The 19,879-nt window shown below is 43.5% G+C and overlaps 2 protein-coding genes across 5 annotated transcripts in view; both read left to right on the forward strand.

The window, feature by feature from the left end:
• Positions 1 to 201: 201 nt before the first annotated feature.
• On the forward strand, positions 202 to 16,052 carry sfmbt1 (Scm like with four mbt domains 1). Of its 4 annotated transcripts, none has more exons than XM_031846391.1 (21): positions 202 to 285; positions 4,488 to 4,545; positions 4,649 to 4,743; positions 5,214 to 5,457; positions 6,121 to 6,209; positions 6,984 to 7,236; positions 8,085 to 8,182; positions 8,335 to 8,436; positions 8,783 to 8,942; positions 9,140 to 9,222; positions 9,976 to 10,102; positions 10,640 to 10,753; positions 10,927 to 10,969; positions 11,074 to 11,141; positions 11,260 to 11,402; positions 11,582 to 11,691; positions 12,083 to 12,258; positions 12,882 to 13,060; positions 13,221 to 13,442; positions 13,882 to 14,010; positions 14,184 to 16,052. In XM_031846391.1, the coding sequence occupies exons 2-21, from the start codon at positions 4,521 to 4,523 to the stop codon at positions 14,322 to 14,324; spliced, it is 2,601 nt and encodes an 866-aa protein (XP_031702251.1). In that variant the 5' UTR covers positions 202 to 285; positions 4,488 to 4,520; the 3' UTR covers positions 14,325 to 16,052. The 4 variants fall into 4 exon arrangements, with proteins under 4 accessions (XP_031702251.1, XP_031702276.1, XP_031702269.1 ...); XM_031846416.1 differs by having other exon boundaries at positions 12,885 to 13,060; XM_031846409.1 differs by having other exon boundaries at positions 11,263 to 11,402; positions 14,184 to 16,051.
• Positions 16,053 to 16,318: 266 nt separating this feature from the next.
• stimate (STIM activating enhance) overlaps positions 16,319 to 19,879 on the forward strand; it is a 15,854-nt gene continuing 12,293 nt past the window's right edge. The window contains exons 1-4 of the mRNA XM_031846429.1: positions 16,319 to 17,263; positions 19,167 to 19,215; positions 19,311 to 19,406; positions 19,518 to 19,639. Of these exons, the coding sequence (XP_031702289.1) occupies positions 17,062 to 17,263; positions 19,167 to 19,215; positions 19,311 to 19,406; positions 19,518 to 19,639 (469 nt within the window). The 5' untranslated portion in view covers positions 16,319 to 17,061. The remainder of the gene's footprint in view (positions 17,264 to 19,166; positions 19,216 to 19,310; positions 19,407 to 19,517; positions 19,640 to 19,879) is intronic.

Below are 19,879 nucleotides of genomic sequence, written 5' to 3' on the forward strand. Positions count from 1 at the left end.
TATTGGGAACGAGGTCGTGAACGAGAACTGCGTCAAGCTAGCGGCACGCGGCCGGAGCGACACCGGAAGTGTCACGATTTATAACCCTCGACACAAAAAGAGCCGCCGTTGCTCTGACAACGACTTGTGACTTCCGCTCTCGTAAGCCATCTTATTTTGAAAAGCGCCACCGGGGGCTCTCGGTTTTCATTCGCGTTAGCTCTCAAACGTTGCTGCGAGCGAAGCGAGCGAGCAGGCGAGAGAGGAACGGCATCTAAAAAACCGACTTGGAAAAACTACTTAGCGGTAAGGGGCGAATTTTGCGACTAAATATTCACGTACTCTGTGTTGTCTGTCACACATCCCTCGCGGTGTTTCGCATTATGGCGGCGCATTCGTCTTTTTTCCCGTCTCTCAAAAAGATGAGTCGGGCTCGGTCGAGTGTAAGCGCCCTTATTGCTCGTCAGCCTGCTCTTATTGCTCGAGCCGTGTGACGTTCAGTAACTTGACTCGGACACACGAGCGATTTTTTTTTTTATACCATGTGTCCAATGAGTCCCACACGGCCGCTGGGCATTCACGACCGCGTGTTTATTTATTGGACAGCAATTTAATAAATCCCTCAATCGGTATGTGATGTTCTCCTCATTGTGAAAGTTAGACCGTCGGCGCTGTAGTCTCTCTCTCTTTCTCTCTCTCTCTCTCTCTCTGCGTTAGTGGCCCATCAATGCGGCGGTTAGTCTGTACAAGCGGTGCAATCTTACGCTAGTTTCAGTTCAGACTGTGTGGGTCTCCTCCAGTGATTTTGCGCTTGTGTGTCAGTGTATGTATTATGTGGAAAGCCTTACATAATGACGGTCGCACGACCTCAGCCGATTAGTGTTTGTGTGCAGCTCTCACCTAAATAAACTAATTTGTTTATAAATGCCTTTAGCTTCGGCGTGCTTTCGACAGCTGATGGGTCAGGGAGGCTGCTCTGAAGGTTGTCGTTTTTGTCGTTATTGCAACCTATTTTTTTTTTTAATTGTTTTTCCTCTTCTGGCCGGTTAACTTCCCCTATTGTGCAACTTGAGTGATCCGCTGGCAGCGCTGCCCCGGTTGACGTGCCGCTATGCAATGGAAACGAGCAGCGTGATTGCATTTGCAACTGAATGAAAACTCGTCTCGTTATTTATGCATGCTGTGTGCTGGAAAGGTGGATTATTTTGGTCTGCAGTTGTAGCAGCTATATATATATATATATATATATATAGAGAGAGAGAGATAGATTGATTGATTTTGTTAATTACATTTTTTTCGCTACAGCAGCATTTATGGTACAGGTAAAGCAATAAAAAAAACAGAGTATGAAAATGCACAATATATACAATGAAAATACCAGAGTAAAAATATAAAAATGCACGATATATACAATAAAAATAACAGAGTAAAAATATAAAATAGAAAAATGCACAATATATACAATGAAATAAAATAATATTAAAATTAACTAACCAAACAATAGTGCAAATATTTAACAAAACAAACAGTGTAACAGAGTTATAGTCGTTAGCAGGCTCCTTGGTCTTCAGAGCAACCGTAACGTGATTATTAATGATGTTTAGGGTATTTCAAGTTATTATTTGGGCTGCCATGGAGTGTAAACCTGTCTCAACTTTATTTCCCAGTCCCTTTTTAAAGGGTCATTTCACCTACATTACAAAAAATAAGCCCCTATATTTTCTCACTTGGTGCTATTGACCCGTCATCAGATAGAAGTTTTTGGTTTTATGGTGTCAAGTCATGAGACGTCGGTCAATGAGATGTCTGCCACCACCAGTCCAATACAATATGGGGTGAGTTGAACTAATATTTGTGGGGCTCACAACATTGCTGTTAAACAAGATCATCCACGTGCTTCCCTGTAAACAGTTTTCATTGGAACTACTTTCTACCAAAGAAATAGTTCCTACGAAAACTGTCCACAGTGTTGATTATTTAGAAAGAGATGTTGCTGTTTTTACTGCAACTTTTAAATGCTTTGAGCTCAACAAGCAAAATTGCGATCCTATAGTTTCATACGGGAGAAAGCAGAAGTTTCCCCGACACCTGCCACCACGAAACCAAAACTAATTGCATGGCTTGATAGTACTACAGGTAAGAAAACATTGTTTTTTGTACTTTGATTGAAATTAACCATGGTATGAAACCAATGCAAATAATAATTAGAAAAACAAAAAAGTGCTCTTCTGAAAATAGGTTTAGTTAATGTTAGAGGATCAAACAGGAGGACTTACTAATGTTCTGCCACATTGCTTCTTATCTCATACTAGTAATCAGCAGAGGCCATTAAATCCTGTTTGGGGGGAAATGTTTCAACAGCTAATTTCATTTTATTGAAAGTTGACTTTGATTTTCTTTCCAGTAGAAGCCGTCCACTGTGTGTGATTTTGTTTGTTTGCATTTCCCACCCGGGGACCTCCGAGGTTCAGGAAGGCTCATTGGCATTGCATGCTAAGTGCAGATGAGAATATGATTCAGCGAGTGCTTGTAAAGAGGATGTAGTGTGGCTCTCAGTTGCCTGTGTGTGTGTGTGTGTGTGTGTGTGTGCGCTTGTTTGTACGTGTGTGCCTGCGTGGGTGTGTGCACATTTGGCCCTTTATCTTTCAGGTTCAGTCAGTCTCGGGTGGTGCAGAAAGATTCAGACAGACTGCTGCTAGCTGTCGTCCACACGGACCACTTGCTGTATAATGAAACGGGGGAAGTTGCCTTTCTTCCTGTCTGCAAGTACACGCTGAGGCCTTTGCTGCTCTGCGAAAGTTAAATGCTGCAGAAACCTACAGCTTCGGCAGAGCAAATACCGACAGCTCGTCTGTGGAAATTTGAAACGGTAGTTTTAATTGATGTACTTCTCAGAGAGTGTATGCAGACACTATTTCATTTTTTTTTTTAAAGAATGACGGATTCAGTTCACACACACAAAGAAAAGCCACAGAAGTGATTGTAGAGGAAAGGCCCCAGGAGGTAGACCTATCCGAAGCACCAAACAGAATCAGTTTAAAATACCGCCATGAACTCATAAATGCTCTTAATAGTATGCAAGCTCAGCATCAGATGTTAGAATACTGCTTCTTAACTTTAGGCCTGTATTTCTACTCCGCTCTTTTTTTTTTTTCTCTCACTCCTATGTCAGGAGTGTGACCCCCGGGGACAATAAGGCCCTCTGGTGTGTGTGTGTGTCAGAGGGAGGGGGGGAGAGAAAGACAGAGGGAGTCTGGGGCAGGGTCGCGGGTGAAAGGTGGCGCTGATCCCGGTGGAGCACGGGGGTCGCGGTGGCAGTCCGGTCGCCGGGAGGGGTGGGGGTGTGTGTGTGGGGGGGGGGGGGGGGGGGTTCTGATGGCGGCCCTGGTTTTAATAGAGACGTCAGACATGACAAAGACGGGCCTGACAGGCCGGCTGAATGGAGCTGCGGTGACAGAGCGGCTATCCTCGGCTGTCCCATACACCGCTCTCTCCACCTTCGTCACGCCCAGCGCTCCCTTCTGTCTCATTCATGCCATCGCTCTTGTTGTATTAACTTATTTCATCCCCGTTTTGCACAATGCCCTCCGTCAGTTCGATGTGTCAAAGCTTGATGCGTGTGTCCACATTCATGTCAAGGCCCTGTTTGAGATCTTCACATCGGGGCAGGAAAAAAAGGTGTACGATTACACGACGAGCCCAAATGAGTTTCACAAGAAGAGGTGGAGTTGGATGAGATCAGCATAGTTTTTAATATATTTCCCTGCGATCATGTAGCCTACCATCTGGTGTGCTGCTTAGGTGTTAGCCTGGGCCGCCCTAATGAAAGGCAAATGTGCGGCATATAATTTGTGATTTTATTCATCACCACCACTCTCCTGTTTTTTATTGATGAGTGCAGGACCAGATAGAAGCACTTGCATATTGATGTAGTAACTTAACCAGCTCTAAAATCAAGGTCTCCTAGGCCTTGATTTTAGAGCTGGAAAAATCCAAACAAATGTTAATTCATTTCATTTTGGCTTTGAAACGGGTTTTCTTTTAATTACGGCTGTTGAATTTTGTCTTTCATGACCTTGCGTGTGTCGTGGTTGCTAGTATTAATAATATTTTTTGTATCCATAGCTGTTGGCTGACACACTGCATGCCGATAGATGTCATGTGTCTTGTCGTTGTAAATGCAGTAGCCAGATATAGTGCGTCTCGCTCTCTGTTTCCGGCTCTTTTGTGTAACTTTTTGCTGATACAGTTTGGCTTGTGAACTGCTGAGCGGGGCTGTTCCAAGCAAAACGATATATATAACCTGTCTCATTAATCTTATTGACAACAGTAGCAAGTTCACTATTTACTCACGTGGAGATCTGCGTGAGTGTGGTAAGTCACAGCGTATCGTGCTGCAGACGACTGTTGCAATTCTATGTTTTCTTCTCTTGGCCGCCGGGAGTTTTGGACCGGTGCTCGTTCATTTACTCGCTGGATAATAATCCTTCTCCTCTGTTCCTCCTCAGAGCTCCTAGTCTCAGCCTTGAGGGGGCACCAGCATGAGTCAGGAGTTGCTGGAGTCTGGTAAGACCTACTCTGTGAACAGCTGCGTGAAATGAGTAAGATAACATGTTGGAAAGCAGGTTGGAAAAGATAAAAATGTGTTGTGTGTGTGTGTGTTTTCCAGACAGAGACTCTGCTCAGGATGCATCTGACTTTAACTGGGATGACTACCTGGAGGAGACTGGAGCCGCGTCCATACCCCATCACGCCTTCAAACATGTGGGTGCTGACAACTTCCACAGCGTAACACGCATCACAGGATAATCTTGTGCCGGTTATTCATTATCAATTACTAAACATCTGTGCAAAGGTCTGAGGAAACCGCAAGTTAAACACTATGTATTAAATCTGAAAGTGTGACTCAAATTTATGAAACATGTCAGCTGGTAAAGTCCCTAGAAATGGCTGTCGAAGTCATAAAGCAATCAACAGCATGAACACAGAAGTCACTGTGTTATCACCAGTAGTAACAAAGCTTCTATGAATACAGATTTTAACACGTGATACTCAGCTGTGTGCTGGCAGATAAAATAGAAGCCGTCCCTTCTCTTCTTTAATGTTCTTTGTCCACTTTTGTACGTTGTTTTTATGTAACAAGCTGCAGAATACAAATAAATGCTGTCTAACTGAGAGTGTGCCAATACAAGTTAATGACTCCATGTATGTCTGTTCTTCTGTCCTGGTCTCAGGTGGACCAGGACCTGCAGACAGGGCTGACTCCAGGCATGAAGCTGGAGGTGTGTGTGCGCTCGGAGGCCGATCGTCCTTACTGGGTGGCCAACATCATCACCACATGTGGCCAGCTGCTGCTGCTACGCTACGAGGGATACGAGGAAGACCGGCGTGCCGACTTCTGGTGTGACTTAATGACGGCGGACCTCCACCCGCTGGGCTGGAGCCGCCAGCACGGGAAGACAGTGAGGGCCCCCGAGGGTGAGGCCTTGGCTGGTGTTAGTTGTGAGAGATGTGGCATGAAAGTGAAATGAAATTCTCTCGCAGTGAGTTCTGATGATAACTTGCAGATGTCAAGTTTATACATCTCTATAGTGTAACTTTAGTACTACCACTTTAAGATGTTTTTTAAATTTGTTTGTCTGTGAGTGCTTCAGGGACAGACGAGCAGTTTTTTGTACTGTGTTCACAAAATTCTATTTTATGGTGGAACTCAACTATGAAATATGACTTTTTGCTCTGCATAGCGAGGAGTAATGATTGTTTCTGTCTCATAAAGTATTGTCACCGTTGTGTTGTCTCTCTGATGTTCTGGTTTCATGATAAATAGTTTTCTCTGGGAAATGAACACGTTCATTTTCAGTTAATACGACCTAATTAGCACTGATGTTGACTTGTTGAAGAAATGTTATGTAGTGAAATAGCAGAGCAACTGAAATACTTTGCCTGTACAGATTGTGATGAAAAAGTCCTATTAGATGTAATAATCTAAAATGTCTTCATCAATTACAGTATTACTTATTTTATAGCTGATGACTAAGAGAGACCAGGCACAGGATTGTATATGTATGTGTGTGTATGTGTGATCCTGAGCCCACCACCTTGTTTAATGAACTAAAGGCTGTATGTGTATGGTCCACCCAGGTGTGCGTGAGAAGCACCAGGACTGGGAGGCTCTGCTGGAAAAGGCACTGGCCGAGGAGTGCAGCGCTCCTGCCAACCTGCTGGAATTGGTAAGACAGAGGATCACAGCAGCTGTCCTGAGGAACTCCTCACACACCACATGTGGGGTGTTGTCTTTTGTCTTTGTCTCAAGTCTGTCATTGCCAAGAACAATCTCCTTTGTCGGTGCTGATTTAATGAATCGTACAACTTTAAAACCGCATAATGCAGTAAATAAAACTGCCGAGGTTGTCATAATAAATTCAGACTTTCCCCTTTACTGTTTTAATGTCACTTGTAAATGCATCTGACATTAGAAAAACACCAAGTTGACTGTTTATACCCTCAGGTGATCAGAACTGTGACTCTGTGTTCTTAAAACTCACACAACTGTTCAACTGTTATGTTTTGTTTCACTGTTATTTGCTACTTTTATAGCGTAGATTGTTGGTATGTTCGGTATGTTTGCGCCCATTTTGATATGATAAAAGCACGGGGCAAAACCTTCACACTTAATATGTCCTTTTGAATAAAGTTGATCGTGAACTAAATATGATTTTGTAGCAATTTTGAAGTCTTGCGTGCGTACCCTGAGTGAAGTCCCAAAGCTACAAATTCACAAGGCCGCGAGCTTTTGTTTACAGCACCAAGGTTGTGCTGCTGAAAGCAAATTTGCTGTAGGAACAGCCGGTGACATTCTTTAGAGCCATTAGTTAGCTTTCAGTGACTGTTTCAGTTCTGCCACTTAGTCATGCAGTGCTTTCTCTCCAAGTGCAAATTCCTCACCTTGCCTAGGCGTGTGTTCATTTGTATTTGTGTACGCGTGTGTGTGTGTGTTATCACAGTCCCAGCGTGGTAGAGACCCAGTGGAGCTCCTGTCTGCGGGCTGCTACGTGGAGCTCCAGGACGGTGTCGATCCGGGGCTTGCCTGGGCTGCTGAGGTGGAGGAGAACGTCGGAGGGAGGCTGAAGCTGCGCCTGCTAGGCACCGAGGGCCTGCCAGACACGCCCGCAACCCTCTGGCTCTTTTACCTCCACCCACGCCTCCACCCACCCGGCTGGGCCAAAGAGCACGGCTGCACCCTCGGGCCTCCTTCAGGTCAGTGGCAATGACACGGGTCGGATTTATATTTAGAAACAAAAGGCAGGCATGAGTAATGACGGAAGGACGCATGAAGAAATCACACACTGGATACATGTCTAATTATAGTATAATATTAATTTGTATAGAATCGCTACATCAGAATGAATGTGTAATTACTACTTATTTTGAGACTTATATCAGCATTTTGAACCAATATTCAAAGTGTGATGGTGTCAGTACACCTTGAAATTGATTTTCCATGCAGGATTAAATAGATTATTGTTTTCAGGGCCATGATGCTCTTCAAGTGAATAAAGTTTGTTAATATGCAAGATGTGAGAAGCCCCGGAGGCTCTATCTCTCTCCTGACACAGATGATCTACCTTCTGGTTCCACTACAGCTCAGCTTTTGTTGATATTTAATGCCAGTCAGTGAGCAGTAGTGGTGCATTTAACGGATTTGGAACATTTTATAGTGTTAGAAGTAATCATAGCCTTTTGCATTACTTGTATTTTATTGTTTCATAAAAGAATAGAGATAATGTATTTCTTATATGTAATTAAGGGTAACAACCGAAGGTCAGCCTTATTTATTTTGCTCATCATCTTGTTTATAAGGCCGTCTGGGACCTCATGCCGGGGTGATAAGAAGTAAATGTGTTTTGTGGAGAGACACTGTTTTTTGTTTGCTTGTTTTATTAATTATGAGCGACCTAATTTGAGGTCCGTAACAAAGAACAAGCAACGCACACAGGCTCAGGTATTTACATAACGAAAAGTGTGCAGTGTAAAATTCAATCAGATGTATGTTTTACCATTCTCCTTAAATATCTCTCTGATTTGTGTGTACTTGTTTGTTTCAGACCTGTTGGCCCTGCGGACCGAGGCAGAGTGGGAGGAGGTGAGACAGAGGATCAGTGACCTGCCTCAGGATGAAGCTCTGACTGCAGAGTTCAGTAAGGTACTGCCAGCCATGCTCTCATTCGTTCCCACTGGCCCAAACACGATTTGATAAGTGTGCTTCAAGCAAAGAGTCGTGACGTTCTCCACTAAACTGGATGCTGAAGCTAAGACCTGAGCTTTTGAAAATGACGTGTGTGTTATTTGTCTCAGGATCAGCCGGCCATCGCTGCTCATTGTTTCAAAGAAGGAATGAAACTGGAGGCTGTTGACCCCGCGGCTCCTATTTCCATCAGACCTGCCACTGTCACTAAGGTAACAGACTTTCCTATCAAATCTGTCTCTCCAATGCTGCAGTGTTTATCTCTTTCTTTGCTGCTTATTGGCCTTAGTTGTTTATGCTTCCTGACTTCATTCCCACACTGTCTTTACTCACTAAAAGGCAAATGACCCCCCCAGAGTCTTGAAAGACCACAACCATGGCTGAAACTAAACTACATCTTTTTGAACGTTGCTATTTAATCGTACAGCCTAGTGGATCTCCTGAGCTTGACACGGTCTTTAGCGTGACTCGGTGAAACGAAAGAGGTGTTTTAAAACTTGACAGCTGTCAAGAAAGAGTGTCTGAAAGTGTCCTAAAATGACCTCCTCTCCACTTCAGGTCTTCGATGAGCAGAACTTCCTTGTGAAGATGGACGACCTGTGTGGTATTGAGGAGTCAGAGGGTGCCGGGAGGTCCTTTCTGTGTCACAGAGACAGTCCAGGGATCTTCCCTGCTCAGTGGAGCCTAAAAAATGGACTAACGCTCAGCCCTCCACCAGGTGTGCTTTGACAAATGTTGTCCGTTTTTATAACCACTGACTTAATCGGTTATCAGTGATATCAGAACATAAGGAATGGCAGCGATTAGATCCCTCATGCTTTCTTTCCCTCTCTCTCTCCCTGTCGTTATTTGTTTGCATTATCTGCTTCTCTCTCTCTCTCTCTCTCCATTCTTTCTTTATTTTATCCTGTGCAGGATACCAGGGTGCGGACTTTGACTGGGCAGATTACCTGAAACAGTGCGAAGCCGAGGCAGCTCCTCAACATTGCTTCCCAACTGTAAGTCAACCTCCGTTTTTAAGCCTTCTACACAGAGTTCACACTGGTCAGGCTTCAGTGTAGAGGGCTGTCTCATGTCTGAGACTCGTCTACAAACCTTCCACCAGATGCTGATTTGTAACACTTGTTGTTCAGTGAAAGGGTTAATGTGAGATGAGCTAAAACTGGCTCCCAGTGGAGTCCTCTCCATTTGTCATTGCCAAAATGACAATTAAATGTGAAATTGTAGGCTGCTGTTATTATACTGCTGTTGCATGAAAGCTGCATGACATCTGTGCTATGAATGAATAAAATGTTTATCACTATTAACAAGCTGTCAGCGCTAAAGCCTCCTTCTTATTACGTGGGTTGTATTATCCAAGCAGTAACTCGGGCTACTGTAGGAAACTACTGTAATATTTGAATTTAAACCAAATACAATATTTACAGGTTCAGTTTGTATGTGGTTTTTAAAATGAGAGACTGAAATTGACTGCATTCCTCTGAAAGCATTACACCGTAGCAGCCTATAAAGTACGACACCTACTGTATCTCATGCCCATCCTGTTTGGAGACAGAGGTTTAACATTGCTCAGATCAATGCTATAATACTCTGAAGCAGACAAGTGAGCATGTTGTCAGGGCTGTTTGCAGCAATTGAAACAATTAAACTGTATCCAGTCAGAATATGACTTTAACCCATTTGATAGACGGCATAGTAGCCTCGCATAACCCTCTCACACCCAGTATTTTCCCTCTCTGTTTACCTGCCAGGAGCAGTGTGAGCACAGCTTCAAAGAGGCCATGAAACTGGAGGCTATCAACCTGCTGTCACCTGAGAACATTCACGTGGCCACTGTCACCAGGGTCAAAGGGCAGTACCTCTGGCTCAGCCTGGAAGGTGAAAAGCAGGACTTAAAGAATGTGTTTATTTTAGGTGGATGGAAGTAGAAAATGTGCATGTGTCATTTCCGTGCAGTCCCACGGCACAGGTTAATGCTTTACATTTCCTGGCTCCCTAGTTGAGTAGCTCCATTTAAATTTTGAATTTGCGAGACATAGGTGATAGTATTCCACACGAGTACATACACTAGATGACTTCTTCTGAGATTATGCATTAACTAGTGTTGCACACTTCAGACATCAACATTTTCTGCTATTTCAAGCACTTTAAAGTCTTTACAGATGCAGTATGGAGGATAGGGTGACCATATTTTCAAACCCCTAAACGTGGCCCCTTAAGTGTACCGCATGTTCATGCTTGTGCAGATGTACGCGCTTATGCGTGCACCATAGCCGTGCTATTGGATATTGCTATCTGGCCGTCTTAATATGATCGTTTGTATCGGCATTCCAGGTTAACGCCAGGTTAAGGATGTAGTCTGAGTTATCTTAACTGCTGCTCTTGTCTAATAGCTGTGCGTGTATGTTTGTACAGGACTGAAGCAGCCCATGCCAGAACTGATAGTTCATGTGGACTCCCTCGACATCTTCCCCGTCAGCTGGTGTGAGACAAACGGCTATCCACTCATCTACCCAATTAAACCCTCAGGTATACAACATGAGTCATCATCATGGACTCTAATGATCTTCACACATCTGCCTTTACGAGACTGTTACTAATGCTGTAACAAACACAATACAGCTTTGTTTTTGTTATCCTGACTAATTGGCATAATGTAATAGTGTGACTGGGAACACATTAGTCTGTCCTTGTTTTTCCAGTTGAAAAAGAGAGGAAGATTGCTGTGGTGCAGCCTGAGAAACAGTGAGTATAAGAGGAAGGGTGGGGGTGTTGACCGGTTTATTGATTTGAATGGTTCGTGTCCTGTTGCCTTTCCACACCTGACTCGAATTTTCATCACTTTACAGCCGAATTCCACCGAAGTCATCGTCACCTGACACTGTCAAGCAGCAGATGTCCAACCAGTCAGAGACAGGTGCGTGCTATGTCGCAGGTCCCATTGAAGGATTCCAAACTGCGACGTGTCCCGTCTACTGACTCTCCGTGTAGTCTGTGGTTGTTCCAGTATCTATATCTCATTTTGTGTCCACCAGCAGGGCAGGGCAACCGGAAATACTGCTGCCCCAAGATCTACTTCAACCACCGCTGTTTCTCTGGGCCTTACCTTAACAAGGGACGCATTGCAGAGCTTCCTCAGTTCATTGGTCCTGGAAACTGTGTCCTCGTGCTCAAAGAGGTGAGTGTGGCTAGTCCAGCTGCTGACTGTATGAATACGTCACGAAGTTTGGTACAGCCGTTCATGGTTCCCAGAGGATGCATTAATTGCTCAATCAGTTGTGATTTTAAAACACAGACAACCTCGGACCTGCAGGTAACCTGTAACTGTTGTAATTTGTCTACATGTCCTGTATCCAGGTTTTGTCTCAGCTGATAAACTCTGCATACAAGCCCAGCCGAGTGCTGAGGGAGCTGCAGCTGGACCAGGAGAGCCGCTGGCAAGGCCACGGAGAAACGCTCAAAGCCAAGTGAGGGGAAGCACCGTTTAATCCGTAGCTCAAAATACTCTGTAAAGAACCTGCAGGAATAGTTGTAGTGTTTACAGCTGGCCTTTTAGACGGAATGTGCTACTGGATTAAACATGTACTTGAATTCACAAGTGGAAATAAATATCTGCACAGCAGAACCCAGCACAAGACACTTCATTAAAGCAGTGATTTAGCCGACGACAGCATCCGAGTTACTTTTAAGAGAGACCTTGCAACCTTTTTAGATCAAACATGAACATAATTTGAGGTTTAGTGAGTGGGACGAGTCCAATACGTTTTTCTTTTTATACCTTTTTAAGCTAATATTCTGTGGAAATCCGAAAGGGTGTTCACTAATTATTTATGGTTCAACCTTGCTTTTTTATATCAGGTACAAGGGAAAGAGTTACCGGGCCACTGTGGAAATCGTCCGCACTGTAGACCGCGTGGCGGACTTCTGCAGGAAAACCTGCATCAAGCTAGAGTGCTGCCCCAACCTGTTTGGACCTCGCATGGTTCTGGAGCACTGCTCGGAAAACTGCTCTGTCCTCACCAAGACCAAATACAGTAGGTGATTTACAGAACTAGAGGCTGCTGATTGTCGAGACTTCAAAGGATTAATTAGATGATCTGGGGTGGCAGACAATGAACCTATCCTCTAATTGCCATGATTGTAATAGCTTTGAAATCTCTATACATGCTTGTCAGCTGTGACCTTAGTTCGCAACATTATTCAAACGTCTTCAAATTCAACACACAGCTCATTAATTTCTCTTTTTTCAGAAACCTTATGAATAGAAATGATCAACGAGTGCACCCTTAATGAAGAGAGAAAGTCTGCCGAGCAGGCAGGGAATGTATGATTTGCTGAAAATATGTGTTAGAATTCGCCTCTTTTGTCTTCTGCTGAACTATTTTTCGATGGCACAAAGCCACAGATTTGTTGATATTTTTACTCGATGCTGCACTGCGGTGTTGGGGTTAAGAAAGTGACGCAATTTGCCAGCAACAGACACTTACTTATGTTTTCATTTCGTTCCAGACAGCACATACCCTCCACAGACATGCTTTTACATCCTATATAACGTCAGTTTGATCGATTTAAGATCCACCTATCTAAATGACGTATTAGAATCTTACAGACATGTGAAATGCGTCATTTCACAATAAGCCTTTTGTCTTGTCGCAAGCATATTACTATGGAAAAAAGAAGAGTAAACGTGTTGGCCGTCCACCCGGGGGCCACTCCAACCTGGAGGGTGGAGTGAAGCGAAGAGGGAGGAGGAGGAAGAGGAGGAAGCAGCTCTTTGTACACAAAAAGAGACGCTCCTCAGCCTCAGTGGACAACACGCCTGCTGGGTCTCCACAGGTAACACACACTCGCACACTCATATTTCCTTCATTAAGCATTATATTAAAGGAAGCATAAGTTGTATCACTGTTAAACCAACACTGTAAACTTTGATTCTTCCTCACACTTCACTTGAATCTGTCCTAAAAGACTTGTTGTCCTTGTGTTTGGCTCACAGGGCAGCGGAGAGGAAGAAGATCTGGATGAAGATGACTCCCTGAGTGACTCTGGCTCTGAGCTGCAGGACGATCTCCAGGAGGATTCTGAACAATCGTTTGGGAAGTCTCAGCCCACCACGCCGTCCCCCTCCCCTCCGGCGACACCCAGGCCCACACGCCGAAGAAGGAAACCCCGCTCGCCCTCATTCTCTGATGATGAGAACCGACCTCCTTCACCAAAGGTAACGAAAGTCACCAAGACTTTTGAAATGACTAGGTATCAATAAATGTGGAAATATTTTGAAAATGTTCATATTCCGGTATTTTTACATCAAAGTTTACTTTCCAAACAATGTGTCTTTAATGAAAACTCTTAATGTGTATCACTGGGCGTAAAATAAATATTCCCTAAAGTACAAAATTAAAGATGTTATACACAATGCCCCTCCCATTAAATACAGCTGCCTTTCTTCTGCCCAACTAAGCCGTTTCAAAAACATTTTAAATGATGTTTTCACCGTGACCAGAACCGGCTAATGAGGAAATCAGCGAAACTGAAACAGCCAGTGTTTCTTTTATGAAATGTTCAGGTTTGATACCCTTCTCATCAGCATGAGCTGTGAGCCTCTCCACCTCAGCTGGGAGATCTCTGTCTGACTCACCCTGTGTGTGCGTTTGCAGACCTCAAAGATCGAGCCTCCTCAGAAGTTGTGTTTGGACACCAGCCCCCTGGAGTGGAGCGTCACTGATGTGGTTCGCTTCATCAGGACCACCGACTGTGCACCACTTGCGCGGATTTTCTTGGATCAGGTAAGAAATACTCAGAGACTTAATGGCCGCTCAGGATGAGAGCTCACTCCATGCGACTGCAATAAGGGCATCACACACTTGTATTGTATCCATGGTCACAAATACAAAATACCACTTCACCAGCCAAAACTAATTCAAGAAACTGCATCTGATATGGATTAATGTTTTCATAGGAGATTGACGGACAGGCACTGCTGCTGCTGAACCTGCCAACAGTGCAGGAGTGTATGGACCTGAAGCTGGGACCAGCCATCAAGCTGTGCCACCACATTGAGAGGGTCAAGCTGGCTTTTTATCAGCAGTTTGCAACGTAGCGGACGGGGAATGAACACGGACGTGACTACATACTGTTCTGTGTATTAATTCCGTGGAAAACTATTTTCCAATTCCTACTTTTCCAACACTGGACATCCTTAAGAATCCTGAAATATACCACATTGTGTTGTTAAAAACATGGCCGTGAGGTGAACGAAGCAACATGTTGTGATCATTGAAAACAGAACAAAGAAGAAGAGCTACAAAAGGTCAAAAAGGCATTAGGAAAGACACAGGGGTGGACTGAAAGACAGAAGAGACACTTTGATATCATAAATAAGTGTAAAAGCCTTTATTGACTTCAGCACGTTTTACAAAAAAAAAACACACACAAAATGCAAGCCGTTTTTAGCTCTGTCCTAATGAAGGCTTCTTAACTTATTGTGTCTTCAGAGTGGCTCCGATTCTCCTCTTTTATTTATGCGGATGAATGAGTGCCAATGCTACAACTTTCTCTGTCCATTGCGGCCACTTGTGATTTCCAGCCTGCCCTGCTGTCCCTGAAAGTGGATACCACTGAATCACAGCTTTTACTTGTCATACTAAGGCCTAAAATATTTGGTGTCTGCTTGTCAACACTTGCTAAATGTCTGCTGGAGTCAGAAATGAGGTGGTCTTGCCTCGTAATCTAGTGTTTTTCACACTGAAGTCTAATTTCGTGGAGAATATGCTTAACATTTCTGGTGTGGATGAGGCTAAACACAGCCTACTTTTATAGAAACACTTAAAAACAAACGTTGTTTTTTACAGAATCAAGCTCCGAGCTGTATCGTGGAGCTTTGGCTTTGTGCTTTCTAGTTTTAAAAAGAGACTTGTTTTTATCCTTTTATCTATTCTATAGATAGTTTGGCCCATTAATTAAGCAATCACGAAAATAACTGTTTGCACACTGAAAGAACTACAAGTTGCCTCGAATACAGTTTTCAAGTTGCTTGAAAGCCAGAGGTAATATTCTACTAGATATACATCTGGTAGTTTTGGAAAAACAGTCGTAGTGTCCCATTGCCAGGAAAGGAATTTGATTTTAGTGTGAACACCAGGAATGTATACTGTACTAACATCATTTGCAAATGTTATCCAACTGAATTAAGATACACTCTGGTCAACAACGGATATAAAGGGGGCCTTCAGCTCAAGAGATCAAATTGCTTTATTGTTCTAGCTTCTACAGTATGTAAGAGCAGTTTACATTGTAAGGACTCCAATGCAAGCACAAGCAAAACCATGTCCTGGTAGTATGCAAATATGAGAGTGCATGTTTGTACATAGTGTATATAGTCAAATATCTTTTAGTGCAACAGGGTGATTAGAAAGAAAAAAAAAAAAACTATGGAGCAATTAACTTTCTGCATAAGCAATGTGTAAATCCCTTAAATATAAGCTACAGTATATTTGCACAGAATACACCGGAACTTTCTCATATGGGGTGTATTGTTAAAACTAATCAGGCAACAGTTGATTATTTGAACCATTTCATTTTTAAGAATTACCTTAATGATACATGTGCAGTTTTAAAGAAAGACAATATTCTCAAACTACTTCTGTAAATCTGTTTTTTCCTCTTTTTACCAGTTGTAGTGTGATTTACTGTAATGTGCTTCATTTTTTTGAGGAAAAAAAAACAAACTTCGTAGTGTCTTTGTTTACTAACTTGCTTGTGGAACAACTTTTTATTCATATTTGAAAATGATAACAGCTATTTAAAAAAAGAAGACTGCAATTAAAACTGTGAACAACGAATTGTAGCAGACTCTTAGTGTTTATTGGCAAACAAACATTTGCAGAACATATGTAGGATGTATAATACACACACTAAAACAAGATTTAAGGACCGTTATGTTACACACAAATGTATATATACAGCTATTAACAGACTGAGGCATCATGAGGAAATTTTCCAATAGGGTTTTACTTTATTTGTTCAGCAGTGTCATACATTTTCCAGCATGCAATTCGTAGGGACGTGGGCCACGTGACCCGACGTCTGTCAACATGAGTGGGCACTGTTGGGCAGGGAAGCAGCTGGATGTACGCAAACCGTGACCTGCAATTATTCCTTTTTAAAGTATATTAAGACGAGCTATATTTTTCGAGCGTTAGAGTCACAATAAAAACCGCTGCAACCGTAGTTTGTAGCACCAGAGACTGAATATGTGTGCTAGCCTTGCGTTAGCTAAATGCAGCTGAGTATTTAGCTTGGAGCTAGCTAGGTGAGCAATGATAGCATCAGCCGATGGAGCTCCTTTTTTTCCCCACACTGGAACTGCAAAATGCCCCTTCTGGTTGACCTGCATTGTGCAGCACATTTTAAATAAGTGACAGCATTGGTTTTGTCTGTTTAAGTAGCTGCATGACACGTTTATGTGCCGTGTCTGACACTAACGGTAGCCATCATAGTCCAGGTCACTGCTGCACGGACCTTCTAAATTAGCAACTGATTTGTTAATGTTGCAGTGTGTGGACGAGTAGGCTTAACAGTTACTGCAACTTCTAGTAACCTTTAGTGGCTTTACTTTAATCTCAACACCCGCTATGACTGAAGCAGGAGGATGAGTGTGCGCCTGGAAGGCAGAGGATGCCACCATCTTTCACCGAGGACTGTCCAGCTGAACATATCGATTAGCTGACCAACAGTCGCTGGAGAGGACTGGGGGGGAAGCACACAAGGAGTCCGTGAAAAAGCTACTGCTCTCGGCTTTTAATCAGCTAGTTCTCGTCCTCCAGCTCTTCTGTCCCATGGCTGGAGTCAACATGCTGTCCCAGCTCGGAGAGGTGGCGCTGGCGGGTCCAGGACCAGTGTCCATTGCCAACACGTCGGTGTCCGCCACTCCGACGCCCGGTACAGACAACCGGGGGTGCGAGAACGGCGCCTTGATGGACTCGTTCGGGATTTTTCTGCAAGGACTTCTGGCTGTGGTGGCTTTCAGCACCCTGATGTGTGAGTATGACAACCACATACCTGACACATACTGACGTGACCGGGCAATTATCCAATAGCATCACTCAGTTAATCAAACTCTGTTATTGATATCAGCTGTGAGGCTCGTGCCCGAGTCTGTTACAGGAGAACAACAACAATAACACGATAGACAGAGATACAGCAGGCTCGGTGGGAGACTTCTTCTGTTGAAGTTATTGGCTGTGGGTTTAATAAAAGCTGCTTACTCTCTACACACCTCCCTGCACATGTTTGAACCTCCCTGCTACATATGTGCCGTCCCTCAGGTTAAATTGAGAGAGGTTCACACGAGATTAGGAGTTGTGTTTTGCAGATGGCAGTCACAGTTTGTTCAAAAAAAGTAATGAAGTCAGGGGAGCAATGTCAGTTTCTTACCTTGATGCTCACTCAAACTGTGATATGCGCCTGCAATAACAATTAATTTGTGTAATACTGATTTGCAGACAAAAAAACTGTTCCATAGTAGATATAAGAGAAACTTTTTACGAAGTAAGATACATTACCAGCTGCTTCACAGTAAAAAAACATCATTATCCTCTCTCTTTACTGGGAGTGTTATGGAAGAATTGGTAAGTCTGCATTTCAAGAACATACTGCATTGCACACACAGAAAAATCACACTCTGGCTTAAGCCTAGGTTAAATTCGGTCAGCACTGACAGCTGTGTGACCTAACGAGAGCACCTTCAGTTGTGTGTGTCCCAGCAGCTTCACAGGTATGAGGAATGTTCAGCATTTTAGACTTTCTTTTTTCTCTCTGAGCAGAAGGGAGGAGGCCTCTGCCTCCATTCACATCACACCCAGCTGAACACAGGGTGTGTTTAGTCTGAAGTCATACTTAAGCTCAAAGCAGAAACTGAGGTCACAGTGTAGCTCGCCTGCATGAAAACACAAAAAGCCTTGAGTAAATGGTTGGGGCGACACCACAGTATTTAGTGAGAGGGGAGATTGTTCTCTTTGTTAAGTAAGGGACTTGTGCAGAAGGTAATAGTCCAGCTGAGGTATCACAGCGTTGAACGACGATGTTCTAATGATGATGTGTCTGATGTTAGAAAATGTTCTCTCATTATGCAGCTTTGTGTAGGAGATAAAAGGAGATGGTAGTGTCATGAAAAACAAGCCGCAATTGCGTTACACTGTGAGCCTTCTCGCTTTAAACCCTTGTTATTCCTTTACACACAGGGATTAATTACAGTGAGGTCTTCTAAGAAGCTCATAATTTAGGCACCACATTCATACATTTAGCAAATTGTAGAGTTTGTTATCTTTGTTACACAAACAGCCCAATCTTTGTCATTTTATTCCTTCTATGTTTCTTAACTTGGTGAGGTTGTGATGTAACACCGAAGTACAGTATTTAGAGTCTGCTCCACTTCTCCCTTTTGGCCATCTTTAAAAATGAAACATGTCTCTGTTTCCTGTAAACTTAGCAGTGAACTGCAAATATGGGGATCAGATTAATCATTTCACAGCGTAGTAGGTCATGTGTTGCAGGTTCTGGTCTCGGGCCGTTAGTTCTGCTTCCTCTGTGACCAACAACATATTGCCATTAGCCTGTTTTTGTGCAGTCTGTCTCACAAATAGATGCTATGCAGTTTCACGTAGGTTCGATGGGAGACTGTTGATGTTGTGTGATGGTTAAACTGCACAGAGGGGAACGTCAGCCCTCATTTCCAAAGCATAAATATGCACAGTTGAAGGTACGATTTTCAGTGGAACCAAACAAACAGCCTCCTATAAAACCAACGAAATGCTCATTGGACCCACAACAGCTCGCCTGAGGGTTGTAACTCGGTTAAATACAAACAAAAGATATCCTGTTTGATTGATTCTGTGTTCATGAGTGATCTGTGTTAAAATCCCACCATCTCTTTTCTCCACAGTGAAACGCTTCAGGGAGCCAAAACATGAGCGGAGACCCTGGAGGATCTGGTAAGGCTGAGCCGACTTAACATCATTTCTCAGCTAAGGCATCAAATGAATCCTGTGGAGCATATGAACCGTCCTGTCTGTCTCTCTCTCTGCAGGTTCCTGGACACATCAAAACAGGCCATTGGGATGCTGTTTATCCACTTTGCTAACGTCTACCTGTCAGACCTCACAGAGGAGGATCCTTGCTCTCTGTGAGTCAATCCTGTCTTTGAAAGTTCTAGACATCGTGAATCATCAGATTGTCCGGTAGGAAAGCTCTGACTGCCGATTTACAATGACATTCACTCCTCTGTCTCTCCCAGATACCTCATTAACTTCCTGTTGGATGCTTCTCTGGGCATGTTGCTGATCTATGCTGGGGTGAGAGCCGTCAGTGCGATTGTAGAGTGGAGGCAGTGGGACTCTCTGCGTTTCGGTGAATATGGTGAGGACCAGTGTGTGTGAGTTGTAAAGTGGCAGCTTGCTGCCCTCAGTAATGCAGTGCTGCGATGTCATTTCTTACAGTGCCTCTTTTGTCCCTGAAACACTTTGTGTATCACAGAAGCAGAAAACTTGTAAACAATCTGTGCTGCATAAACTGTACACATACCTAAGCAGATTTTTTGGACAGAAATCATTCTCTCTTTTCCTCTGTGTGTGTGTGTGTGTGTGTGTGTGTGTGTGT

Source organism: Anarrhichthys ocellatus, unplaced genomic scaffold, assembly GCF_004355925.1.
Source record: "Anarrhichthys ocellatus isolate YVR2014 unplaced genomic scaffold, GSC_Weel_1.0 scaffold1, whole genome shotgun sequence".
Lineage (NCBI taxonomy): Eukaryota > Metazoa > Chordata > Actinopteri > Perciformes > Anarhichadidae > Anarrhichthys > Anarrhichthys ocellatus.

What these genes read in the sequence shown, in the direction of transcription:
- sfmbt1 (XM_031846391.1), top strand. Translation starts at nt 4,521, where the DNA reads ATGAGTCAGGAGTTGCTGGAGTCTG. An exon ending in TGACTGCAGAGTTCAGTAAG is followed by an intron (nt 8,183 to 8,334) that starts GTACTGCCAGCC and finishes TATTTGTCTCAG; the next exon opens with GATCAGCCGGCCATCGCTGC. An exon ending in CCTCACCAAGACCAAATACA is followed by an intron (nt 12,259 to 12,881) that starts GTAGGTGATTTA and finishes TCTTGTCGCAAG; the next exon opens with CATATTACTATGGAAAAAAG.